The sequence below is a fragment of the Leopardus geoffroyi genome, chromosome B2 (assembly GCF_018350155.1).
Source record: "Leopardus geoffroyi isolate Oge1 chromosome B2, O.geoffroyi_Oge1_pat1.0, whole genome shotgun sequence".
NCBI classification, from domain to species: Eukaryota; Metazoa; Chordata; class Mammalia; order Carnivora; family Felidae; genus Leopardus; species Leopardus geoffroyi.
Genome location: NC_059332.1, coordinates 3743171 through 3755443, shown reverse-complemented (window position 1 = coordinate 3755443; position 12273 = coordinate 3743171). Strand labels below are relative to the sequence as shown.

Below are 12273 nucleotides of genomic sequence, written 5' to 3'. Positions count from 1 at the left end.
ACGAAATGATCACTGAGCCTCCTTTGGGCTCTTCAGAGCCTTGAAGGACTCTGGGTTTGGAAAATATGCAGACAGGAGCCCTGGGAAATGCCATGAGCATTGGAAAGAAAACCATAGGTTAGTAACAGTAGTCAGACATTGTGTAAAGGTACATGGCAATGGTTTCTCCACCCATCCACAACAAAGAAGTTATTTCCTCACCCTCTTTTCTTTACAGAGCTTATCTTGGAGAAAATAGTGCGTCTGTGTTTTCACGTTTCCCTTAGGAACATAGAGAAATTTTTCTATGGATTAAGCCCCGTCTCCTGTTTTTTTCAGTGGAGAGATATTTCCTAGGTTGAGGAGATATAGTCTGTATATAATATATTATTATCCAAGTCATCTCTAGGTGTGTAAAAATGTCCCTCTGGGGAGCCTGGGTGGCGCAGTCGGTTAAGCGTCCGACTTCAGCCAGGTCACGATCTCGCGGTCCGCGAGTTCGAGCCCCGCGTCGGGCTCTGGGCTGATGGCTCGGAGCCTGGAGCCTGTTTCCGATTCTGTGTCTCCCTCTCTCTCTGCCCCTCCCCCGTTCATGCTCTGTCTCTCTCTGTCCCAAAAATAAATAAACGTTAAAAAAAAAAAAAACTTAAAAAAAAATGTCCCTCTGGAATTAGCTTCCCGGTCTGTCACAAGAAACACAGGACGTTGTCACCCCTGACTATCCAGAGATAAGAGGAGTCATAGTTTCATTTGCTTTGCCATATGAGATATGTGATATTTTTTTCTCCTAATTGTAGTCACCACTGTCCTGAGTTATACGAAAGGAAATCTGCTAATACTCAGCATTATGTGTTCCTCTCCGTCCTCTATATTGCTACAGAAGGGTCATTTTGTTGACACTATTCTTTTACCTCTCCAACATGTGAAGGGGACCAAAACGCATAAGTTCCATATTCCTTTATCATATCCAGTAGGATATGGTTGCTGAAACATGCGTCCTTTTGTATAAATTGATGTAAGGATCAAAACTCTCTGAGGAGAAATGTAGTTGGCCCACTCTGAGCCTACTGGTAAACGTTGGAGCCATCTATTTATTTCAAAGATGCCTGGACCTTCGATGGGCTAAAAGTCCCCAAACAAATCAGGTGTGGCTCACTTAATAAAGAATGGGGGTTTTATAAATAGAATTTACAGAGATGACAGGTGGAAGGTTATCTTTTGATTGGAAACTACGTAGATGAGATAGGTTATGTAGAGAGTATAGACAGAGTGTATCTGGTATACGGAGGTGCAAAGGCAAATAACCAGCAGGCACCCAGAAATACAAGTTTGACATTTAGGCAAGAGGACAGACCTGAGGGAGAGACTTCGAAGTTACCCATAGAAAGGTAATTCATGAACCCATGAAGGTGAATGGGGCAGTACCTTGGAGACTCCCTACATTTAGGTGGCCAACAGACAGCCCTTCCTTTGTTGGTAATGCACCTCTGTTATTTCCCAGATCCTGGTTGTAATTCTGGCTCTTGTCTAGACTGACCACCGTCACAGCCCTCTTACAACATGGCCTCTCTGTAATTCATACTCCTCCTTGCTGTCTATGAATATTCCTCAAGTGAGTTTCAAATTCAACCATAAGAATCAAAACCTCTTAAGAGGATTAGGAATACATAAGTAAATACACAAAGTAAAAATGATTTATGTTGAGCTGATTTCCGATCTCATCTCATCCATCTGAGTTGTGTTAATATTTAGTCTTTAGTAACACTTCTTTCTTTTTTCACATTTCAGTTGAATGTGCTACAGGAAGTAATCAGTCATTTCTGGATTTTGAAGGGATCGAAAAGGAGTGTGAAACCCTCACCTTTGGAGCTTTGCTCTGTGTGTTCCCAGCATTTCTTACTTTCAACGTCCTAGCAAAACACAAGATGAGTACATGCTTCAAAAGAAACGTGTTAAAGAGAAAGAATTGGAAGAGTGATGAAAATAAAAATTAAATGCCTTTCTACCATAAACATATTTCCTATTCAACATTAATAATACAAACCTGTCTCCTTCATAACTAAGAAATGTACTAGTGAATATAAAACACGCTTTTATAAAAATTGCACTTGTCTCAAATGAACTGTGCGTGGAAGTGTAAGAATGCATGTGTGTGTGTATGAGTGTGTGTGTGAGAGTTGCATGTGTATATTCTTTTTTTTTTCCAAATAAGCCTCAATTTTAATAAGTTCCTCTACATACACATTTGCTACTGAAAATTGAACTACCACAAAAAAACTTTTATTACAACTCTAATTTTTGAAACCCAGAAAATCTAGCCTATGCACTCTGCCATGACTATAATTATTCTCTCTAGCCAAGCCACCCAATAGTCTCTCTATATTCCTCCTGCGCAAGTTACTTGGCTTCCAATTTGATGTTACGGGGGTTTTTTTGGTGGTGTTTTTTTTTTTTTTTTTTTTATGTTTTTATGGTTGAGAGAGAGCATGAGTGGGGGAAGGGTAGAGAGAAACACACACACAGAATCTGAAGCAGGCTCCAGCCTCCCAGCTGCCAGCACAGAGCCCTACTCTACAGAGCGAGAGTCGGACGCTTCACCCAACTGAGCCACCCAGGAGCCCCGTGTTAGGTTCACGGATCTTCATGACTTTGGGCTTCTCAAACACCCAGGCAATACTCAAAACCTACTAGGACTTCCTTGGGTCATATCAAAAAGTGGAACTAAAGTATATTGAAGTCACTCAAATGCAAACTACAGGATTCCTCACAAAATGTTGGTACCAAGGTAGAAAAGACAACACAGAGCTAATATCACAGATTATCAAAATATCATAGTGTGTCTATGACAGAACAGCTCTCCCAAGCTGCTGCATACGGATTCTAAAATTACCAGCAAGAAAAACACCGTATAAGATTTATGTTTACATAGACTCGATGTCATAATTATTCTCCGTGCTGGTATCCTCAGGAGGTCTAGGATACAGGCAATAATGACATCTACATCTAGATCCTTCCACTCTGGGTTCACCCGTGGAATGCTGGCTGAACTAGCGATGGTCTTTAATAAACGACATCAGCCTTTTCCATCGTTTCTTTCCGAGCAGTTAACACAGTCCTTACTCCACCCCTCCTCCTGATGCTGAGTATTCGGGCCACAAGTCCCTGTGGTTCCTTCTCCCTGTCCTGCTGTTGGGGTGGATATTCTGGTAGAGGGGAAGAAGTTTGATACTAGGGTCGAGAGTCAATTTGCTAAGGTTCTTTATTAATACTTCAAGGATGGTTTGAGAGCTGAGCCTCCCTGGGAATTTTCTTCACTGACCATTTGAGAAGGTTCCGGGCCACAGGCTGGGTAAAGCTTCGTTGGCAAATCCATCGAAAGCCAAGTCTCAGACCGAAGCTCCCTCTAGACCTTTGGATTCCAGCAGAAAGTAATGAGCACAACTAGCTACAAAGTAGCCTGGGAAGAACAAGATAGCCCAGAAAGGGCCAGAAAAACTGAGGCTCCAACAAACCATGGCGAGAGAAAGAACGCGTGTATATTCTTTGATTCCGTTACTTAATTAGGTTGCCCAAGTTTATCTTCCCCAAGCACAGCAGATTTCTGTACCGAAAAGCTTATTAATATTTTAATTACCGATCCCCCCCAATAAAGTCAGTGTAAATGAGAAATTTTTTAAACCATAAAGAAGCCTCTTTTATAGCCCTCCTAGATATCCTCTGTCATCATCAATGGGAAACATAGGCCAGACAACGAGGTCAGGACCACACATTGCTACATTTCCCATTTTCCTCAACAAATTTGGAATGCTTGAAACCCCCAAAGTAACTAACCCTCCAAAGTGTCACTAAAAGCAATGATGAAGGCTTTTTGGACAAAGTAGTGACTGTCCTTGTCAGTACAAGCTCTTATTACAACCATCATTTCCTATCACTCTTGCAGAGAAATGGGGAAAGAGCCTGTGCTATTTCCCTTCATCTGAACCAGATTTTCCGGCTCAGTCTCAGTGAGAACTAAGCAGTTGTTGAACGTTCGAGAAGCCAAGAATGTACAGACTGTTACGAGAGAGCAAGCTAGTGACAGCACAGACGGGAGGACTTCTATTTTACACGAAACTCGTGAAGTTGTCTCCCTGACCTGTGAGTCTCTCAGAGTGTCAGGGGCTTTTGGAAAAGGCTGAGACTGACGTGGTAAAACCTGGAAGAAGAAAACAGGCAGATCTCAAAGCACGAGCTGTCCCGCGTCGCTATACAATAGACTCGCTGTGATCCGTCCACGGGAAATTTTCATTTTTTTGCTTTCCTCAAGGGTAACAAACACAATTCCGGGACAGAGCTGAGACTAGGTTGCGGTCAAGTGGCAAGGCTGAGCTGGGAACCAATCAGCGCGCCGCGCCCTGCTTGTATATATACACACACACACTCCAGGGCCAGGCAGCTCAACTCCGAGACTTTATTATTATTATTGTTTTCTGTACCTTCCGCCAGCCGAGCCCAGAATGTCCGAGGCCGCGCCCGCCGCGCCCGCCGCGCCGGCCCCCGCCGAGAAGACGCCGGTGAAGAAGAAGGCCCGCAAGTCCGCAGGCGCCGCCAAGCGCAAGGCGTCCGGGCCGCCGGTGTCCGAGCTCATCACCAAGGCCGTGGCCGCCTCCAAGGAGCGCAGCGGCGTGTCCCTGGCCGCGCTCAAGAAGGCGCTGGCGGCCGCCGGCTACGACGTGGAGAAGAACAACAGCCGCATCAAGCTGGGCCTCAAGAGCCTGGTGAGCAAGGGCACCCTGGTGCAGACCAAGGGCACCGGCGCCTCGGGCTCGTTCAAGCTCAACAAGAAGGCGGCATCCGGGGAGGCCAAGCCCAAAGCCAAGAAGGCGGGCGCGGCCAAGCCCAAGAAGGCTGCCGGGGCGGCCAAGAAAGCCAAGAAGGGCACCGGAACCGGCACCCCCAAGAAGAGCGCCAAGAAGACCCCGAAGAAGGCGAAGAAGCCCGAGGCGGCGGCGGCCAAGAAAGTGGCCAAGAGCCCGAAGAAGGTGAAAGCTGCCAAGAGCCCCGCCAAGGTCAAGGCCCCGAAGCTCAAGGCGGCCTTCTTGGGCCGGAAGGAACTCAGAAGTTGGGCTTAGCTGAGAATACCTGAAGGCTCTTCTCAGAGCCACACAATTAAGCTTATGCAAGGACTTGTAACACCTGGTTTCTCCAGGATCTTTCACAATTTACAAGAACAAGAACAAAGCACTATCTCATAGAAAAGGTCATTGGCTCTGAAAAGCGCCTTTGGGCGTTACAGTTTTCACTGGCTGAAGGAACTTAGGCCCGCTCCCCGCGGATGCGGCGCGCCAGCTGGATGTCCTTGGGCATGATGGTGACGCGCTTGGCGTGGATGGCGCACAGGTTGGTGTCCTCGAAGAGCCCCACCAGGTAGGCCTCGCACGCCTCCTGCAGCGCCATCACGGCCGAGCTCTGGAAGCGCAGGTCGGTCTTGAAGTCCTGCGCGATCTCGCGCACCAGCCGCTGGAACGGCAGCTTGCGGATCAGCAGCTCGGTGGACTTCTGGTAGCGGCGGATCTCGCGCAGGGCCACCGTGCCGGGCCGGTAGCGGTGCGGCTTCTTGACGCCGCCGGTGGCCGGCGCGCTCTTGCGGGCCGCCTTGGTGGCCAGCTGCTTGCGCGGGGCCTTGCCGCCCGTCGACTTGCGCGCCGTCTGCTTCGTGCGAGCCGTCTAAAACTTCCCACAGCAGTTAGCTGCGGGAAAATGCAACCATACCATCCTCGGCTACTATATACAACGAGACTCCCCCTGTTTGGACAGGTATGTGTTTCCTATGGCTCCAAGTGAAGACATTGGTATTGACCTTCACTCCGATTCACATGACCTCTAGTACATTTAGACCCAAAATTAACATCTTCCATAAAAAAATAAAAGTAACAGCTTCTTCCGATCCACCACTGCTGGTGTTTTCAACACTTTCCGGCCTCTACCTTATTTACAAAGATATATCACTTATCTACCTCGCCTGTTTCTTCACAAAGTTCTTTGGCTTTTGAAAGCTGAATCTAATACAAATTATTCCAAAGCTATCTATTGTTGGCTGAATAACAATGTAAGATATGACCTCTGAAACCGGCTTTCTTTCGATCGTTTTGAAAAGACACCCTATAGATGTCACTGGCCAAGTAGGTTTTTCTTTTAAGTTTGTTTAAGAGAGAGGTGGGGGGGCAGAGAGAGAATCCCAAGCAGGCTCTGCACAGGTGGCCGAGAACCCCACACCTGGCTCCAACTCGGGAACTGTGAGATCATGACCTGAGTCCAGAGTCAGACGCTTAACCCACCAAGCCACCAAGTGCCATGGCAAGGTAGTATTTATTTTACCTTAATTCCACTTTAGGAAGACAAATTACATGTCTATTTCTTGATGTCTCTATTCAAACTCAGATGTTTAGGTATGTATTTATACAACCCCTGAATGCACCGACCTTTAAGCCTGATTTGATTTCATATTTAATGTTGTAAGGTTATGATCTTATTAACACGTACTTCCTTTACACACACCGAAGTTTGTGTAAAATGGTGTGGAAAGATACCCAGAGTTGTAAGTGGTACAAGGTTGCTGTGTGTTCTTAATACTGATTGAAGGAACGGGTTCTAGGGCATGTATTGTATTCCGATTGGCAACTGATTAGGCCCCAGGCTCATTAACACTGGATCTGGTTTGTTTATAAAATGTGAATTGCAGGGGATTCTGTCCATTAAAAGGCAAACTGCTTTCAACAGCATATAATATTAAAGGTCCAGTTCTATCGTCCTGTAGGTCACTAACTAGATTTGGATCTCCATTTCCAACAGAGAGGAAACATCAACCTTCCCATTACCTGATGGTTTACAACGCTGGGGACGGCAGCACTGATCTGTTTAACCCTTGTGGTACATCTCTACATCCGTCTTAGTTTACTAACGGGAACCATGTTTATGGTAACTCTAGAGTGAATGGCTTGTTCACCTTTGTGAAGAGTTGTGAGCACGTACCCCTATTCCTGGATTGACGAACTACCCTGAAGGGCATTTCCAATTAGCTACAATTAAGGAAAATGTAAGCCCTTTTCATGAATACGGGGGTGGCTCTGAAAAGAGCCTTTGGTTAAAACTGTCCCCTCAATGACCTAAGGTGCTATTTTTCCAGCTTACTTGCCCTTGGCCTTGTGGTGGCTCTCGGTCTTCTTGGGCAGCAGCACGGCCTGGATGTTGGGCAGGACGCCGCCCTGCGCGATGGTGACGCGGCCCAGCAGCTTGTTGAGCTCCTCGTCGTTGCGGATGGCCAGCTGCAGGTGGCGCGGGATGATGCGCGTCTTCTTGTTGTCGCGGGCCGCGTTGCCCGCCAGCTCCAGGATCTCGGCCGTCAGGTACTCCAGCACGGCCGCCAGGTACACCGGCGCGCCGGCCCCCACCCGCTCGGCGTAGTTGCCCTTGCGGAGCAGGCGGTGCACGCGGCCCACCGGGAACTGCAGCCCGGCCCGCGACGAACGGGTCTTGGCCTTGGCGCGAGCCTTGCCGCCCTGCTTTCCGCGTCCAGACATTTTAACACTCTCCAACCAGTTAGCTTGGTAAGGAAAAGTGAAATGGGGGCTCAAATCCTCTCAGCAAATGAGAAGCAATTATACTTGCAAGCCGAATTGTAAATGACGCGTTTTGATTGGCTAAAACTATCCAGAAGTTTGCAACCAATTACAAAGGACGACTAACCCCACGCAATTTTCACGTAACTGCCTTACACTTTAGGACAATTTATCCAATCAAAGTCTAACTCGTTTAACGCCTCGTTGGCACAGGCGCCCTACGAATATTATGAATGCTAGAACGAGGGCACATATTTCTTATCTCAGAAGCAGAGTTTTTCATCGTCATGCCACACCCAGCCAAGTCGGCCCCGGCCCCCAAAAAGGGCTCCAAGAAGGCGGTGACCAAGGCGCAGAAGAAGGACGGCAAGAAGCGCAAGCGCAGCCGCAAGGAGAGCTACTCGGTGTACGTGTACAAGGTGCTGAAGCAGGTGCACCCCGACACCGGCATCTCGTCCAAGGCCATGGGCATCATGAACTCGTTCGTCAACGACATCTTCGAGCGCATCGCGGGCGAGGCGTCGCGCCTGGCGCATTACAACAAGCGCTCGACCATCACGTCCCGGGAGATCCAGACGGCCGTGCGCCTGCTGCTGCCCGGGGAGCTGGCCAAGCACGCCGTGTCCGAGGGCACCAAGGCCGTCACCAAGTGCACCAGCGCGCCACGTAATCCTGACAAAATGTCTTCGTATCGAAACCCCAAAGTCTCTTTTAAGGGCCAGCCAGTTTTTCAGCGAGAGTGGTAATGGTTTTAAGAGTTTATGTGACTGCTCAAGAGGTTTTGTTTTATTTTGCTGAAAATATCCGGCTTGCCTTGTGTGGCAGCAACACCTTCAAGCACACATACATTGTCACTGGTAGAGAGAGGAAAATGTCCAACGTAGTCAACGGTGTCTTGGCTCCACCGCCCATTTTGACTAAAAGCCTGGCCAAAGTGGTGACAAGTAAGTTTCACTTAAGCTGCTGTGATGCGGTGTCCTTTACACATAGTTTCTGTGAAAAGCAAAGAGGGCTTAGATTTGCTAGGACTGCTTTGTTAGTGCTGTGTTGTGGTAAAAAGAAACTGGTTGCTTTCCACGTTCATCATTGTACCCTTCTAGGAGTTTTATTTGCCTAAGGCAGTATAACTTGCAAATAATAGTGGGAACGGGCCTATGCGCGAAAACTGAAAAATGAACATCACTGACTCCAAGACGGGGTCACTTAATTGTACTGAGCATTCTCCGAAGGCTTGTTAAATGAAAGGTGATCGTTGGCAACATGCCACAGTAATGATGCCGGCCGTCCAGGAAAGAAACAGCCTTTATACTGATATTTTGGTGTCTCTCCCTTAAAATTGTTATTTTCATCCAGGGTGGACTTTATGTCAGGTTTTTTCTATCTTGACCAACAAAAACTCTTTTTAAATTAAAAAAAAAAAATTCACAGGTCGTTGCAGTTACACCGCTGCCCGGGTCCATGCAGATATATAAAATGGTAATGAAAATATGCACTTTTCTGCCTGTTATTAGGAAACTACTTAAAGTTATAAACTGCCATGGATCCATGAACGGCATCCTACATGAATTAAATGCTAAGAATGGACGTACAAAATATTTTTAGGGGTTTAACCCAGGTCGGAAAAAAAGTAAAGCTATTCTGTATTCTTGTTTAATTACTTTCGTGAATAACAGACTTTCTACTCCCCACAGAATACAGATGCACACGCACAATACAACATACACAAAGAATATGTAAGCCTTCAAACAACAAAAGCAACAAGGGGAGAAAAGTAAAAGAAAGAAAACTGAAACTGCCAGGTTAGGCAGTTTATACTACCATAGTCAATGATTGCTTTATGTAGTAGTCCCAGAAGGAAAGAAATACCTAAACAAAGTATATATGACTTTCCTGGGGTACAGGAGCGCCCTGAGAATATGTACGGCACTGTGCCTGCACGTTCTTCCCCCTCACAGAGCAGCAAATATATAGGCAGAAAAATGCCATCCCAATTACATTTAATTTCTAATCTCTATGGATCTGTGAATCGGTTAGGGTCCAAGACAGAGGGCAGTTAAAGTTGCAGATGGCATCAAGATTGCTAATCACCTGAATTTTAAAAAGGGAATTTATCCTGGATTCTCCAAGTGACCCAATGAAATGCCATGGATGCTTAGAATTGGAAGAGGCAACCTGAATACAGAACCAGAGAGATAGCAGGGGGCTGATGTGGCCAGAGACTTCTGGCTTGGAACACAGAGAAGAGGAATGGAAAGCCAAAGAAAGAAGATAACTTGGAGCAGCTACAAAAAGCAAGGAAACAGATTTGCTCTGAGAGACCCCAGAAAGGAAAGCAGAATTCCTGACACCTTGACTTTCGTTGAGTGAGACCCACGCCCAACTGCTGATTTACAAAATTAGGAAATTATAAATTTCTACAGTTTGAAGCCACAACGTTTGTGATCATTTGTCAGACCACCAGGAGGAAATTGACACATCCACGCAGCTTAAGAATTATTGATTCCGGATTCAATGACATTCTCTAAAATTAGAGTAGATAAATATTTAAATTTAAATGTGTAGATGCACGGACATTCTCCCTAAATATCGCAGACTCCCATAGTTTTGAAATGTCTCTGATTCTAACGGCGGCAACTTCCCATTCCTTCTTTGCTAGTGTTCAAAAGGTCTGGATTTATCAGCAGTAACTCTTCTTCTTTGAGTAACACTTCCTCCACTCACTATAGTTGTATGACGTCTGATTATAATTCTTCTTCAAAAAGTTTGCATATGTTGCACGTAGAGGAGTGATGGAAAATTTTAATTCGTAACGTCCATGAAAGCCTTATGAATTGTAAAGCCCTCTCGAAGGCGAGTTTTTACCGTAATTCTTGCATCTGTTTTCACAAAAGTGTCCATCGAATGGTTTATTTTAGTCATTTATTATGTAGTGACGTGCTCATTTTATAAAGTAAGACGCAGTGGGTGTGAGAACCAAAGTTCACTTACATGGCAGAACATGCCAACCAATGTCTTCTGACTCTTTCAAAGATGTCTAGAGAGAATTGAGACACTTCGCATCGAATACATTTCTCACCACTTTTATTAAGGACCTTAACGTAGATTATCTCCTCTCTCCAGCACTAGGCTCCATATCTCATCTCCTTCCTTGGTGCCTTCTTTGTTCAGCTTTCCTTAAATGTACGAGTCAGCCAAAAGAGAAAGCCTTGGTTGGCCTAGGAAAGGAAATCCCACATCCCTACGACTGTCAGCGGACCTCAAATTCAATTCACTTCTGTATCCTGGAATAAATACTTTCCCTGCCTGGAAGAAATGACGCTGATAAACCTGAGACCGGCAATCCCTTGAAAGCAAGAAGGGTATCTTGTATGATTACCAAAGTGCCAATGGAGAGAGGAAGTGCACTACCCAAATGCTTTCCAATGTAAAGGAGTAATGGCCCTTTAAATCAATGGAGGCTGAGGGCCATGCATCATGAAAAGTTTTCGTTTTTCTGGATTTTTACAAACAGAATTTACAAGTTACACACGTCGCGGAATACTTAAAAGCCGAAACTAAGGTATTCCCAGAGACAAGTGAAGGAAACAGTAGCCACATAGAGGGCTTAAGGCACACAGGAAACAAGTTGTCAAAAATTGTAAGGTTGGAGAACAGGCAAGGTGGAATTCAGCCTGAGAACGAATGGGGAGGGGGGGGGACGGAAGGGGGGGGGTGCGACACAGGGTGGAAATGATTCTGGGAGTGTAGAAGCCAGAGAGGGTGGATGGGGTGGTGGCATTGCTGTTGCCAGAGTAAGGCAACTGCTAGGGTTTAAGGAAAAGGGAACTTTCTTTTCACATCTCCCTCGCTGTCTCCCAAACCTTTAAGACCCAACTGCAAATCACATATATGCAAATTTCCAGGCCCCATATCATGTAGGGTAGGAAAAGTGTAGAGAAATTCTGAAGTAAAGGACATGTTTTACCAAGCACGGAGGAACAGGTCATGTTTCTACTTTAAAGAATATCTAAGAAAACGCAGTGACAAAACTGGGAGGATGTGCTATCAGAGAAATCCTTAATGTGACAACTCTTTAGATGAGAATTGAAGTGGCTCTGAAAAGAGCCTTTGGGGTTGGTTAACAGGACGCTTACTTGACGAGTCTACTTGGAGCTGGTGTACTTGGTGACGGCCTTGGTGCCCTCGGACACGGCGTGCTTGGCCAGCTCCCCGGGCAGCAGCAGGCGCACGGCCGTCTGGATCTCCCGGGACGTGATGGTCGAGCGCTTGTTGTAATGCGCCAGGCGCGACGCCTCGCCCGCGATGCGCTCGAAGATGTCGTTGACGAACGAGTTCATGATGCCCATGGCCTTGGACGAGATGCCGGTGTCGGGGTGCACCTGCTTCAGCACCTTGTACACGTACACCGAGTAGCTCTCCTTGCGGCTGCGCTTGCGCTTCTTGCCGTCCTTCTTCTGCGCCTTGGTCACCGCCTTCTTCGAGCCCTTCTTCGGGGCCGGGGCGGACTTGGCTGGCTCAGGCATCTCAACTACTAACAACTCAGTAGACGGACTAAAAAAACACAAACCCTAAAATGTCTGTCTTTAAGCAGAGTCTCCTCTTTTATAGGGCATCTATGCAAATAAGGTATGCAGAAATACCCCGATCTGATTTGATAATGTCTTTGGTGACGTGAATATGTAAACTCGATTGTGTC

At 46.5% G+C, this 12273-nt stretch overlaps 5 protein-coding genes across 5 annotated transcripts; 2 read left to right on the top strand and 3 right to left on the bottom strand.

Annotated features, from left to right (window-relative positions):
* Positions 1 to 2732: 2732 nt before the first annotated feature.
* LOC123609464 (histone H2A type 1-E-like) lies at positions 2733 to 7553 on the bottom strand. The gene is made up of 2 exons (XM_045500539.1): positions 7150 to 7553; positions 2733 to 3388 (listed from the first exon to the last, which is right to left on the bottom strand). The coding sequence occupies exons 1-2, from the start codon at positions 7536 to 7538 to the stop codon at positions 3250 to 3252; spliced, it is 528 nt and encodes a 175-aa protein (XP_045356495.1). The 5' UTR covers positions 7539 to 7553; the 3' UTR covers positions 2733 to 3249.
* Positions 4439 to 5090, top strand: LOC123609344 (histone H1.4-like). The gene has a single exon (XM_045500385.1). It carries the CDS (start codon positions 4476 to 4478, stop codon positions 5088 to 5090), a length of 615 nt encoding a protein of 204 aa, XP_045356341.1. The 5' UTR covers positions 4439 to 4475.
* LOC123609343 (histone H3.1-like) lies at positions 5156 to 6314 on the bottom strand. Its single transcript, XM_045500384.1, has 2 exons — positions 6297 to 6314; positions 5156 to 5685 (listed from the first exon to the last, which is right to left on the bottom strand). Exons 1-2 carry the CDS (start codon positions 6312 to 6314, stop codon positions 5275 to 5277), a joined length of 429 nt encoding a protein of 142 aa, XP_045356340.1. The 3' UTR covers positions 5156 to 5274.
* A 296-nt stretch (positions 7554 to 7849) lies between the features above and the next one.
* LOC123609396 (histone H2B type 1-K-like) lies at positions 7850 to 8323 on the top strand. The gene has a single exon (XM_045500409.1). The coding sequence runs from the start codon at positions 7865 to 7867 to the stop codon at positions 8321 to 8323; it is 459 nt and encodes a 152-aa protein (XP_045356365.1). The 5' UTR covers positions 7850 to 7864.
* Positions 8324 to 10641: 2318 nt separating this feature from the next.
* On the bottom strand, positions 10642 to 12100 carry LOC123609489 (histone H2B type 1-C/E/F/G/I). Its single transcript, XM_045500570.1, has one exon. The coding sequence runs from the start codon at positions 12098 to 12100 to the stop codon at positions 11720 to 11722; it is 381 nt and encodes a 126-aa protein (XP_045356526.1). The 3' UTR covers positions 10642 to 11719.
* Between the last annotated feature and the right edge of the window lie 173 nt (positions 12101 to 12273).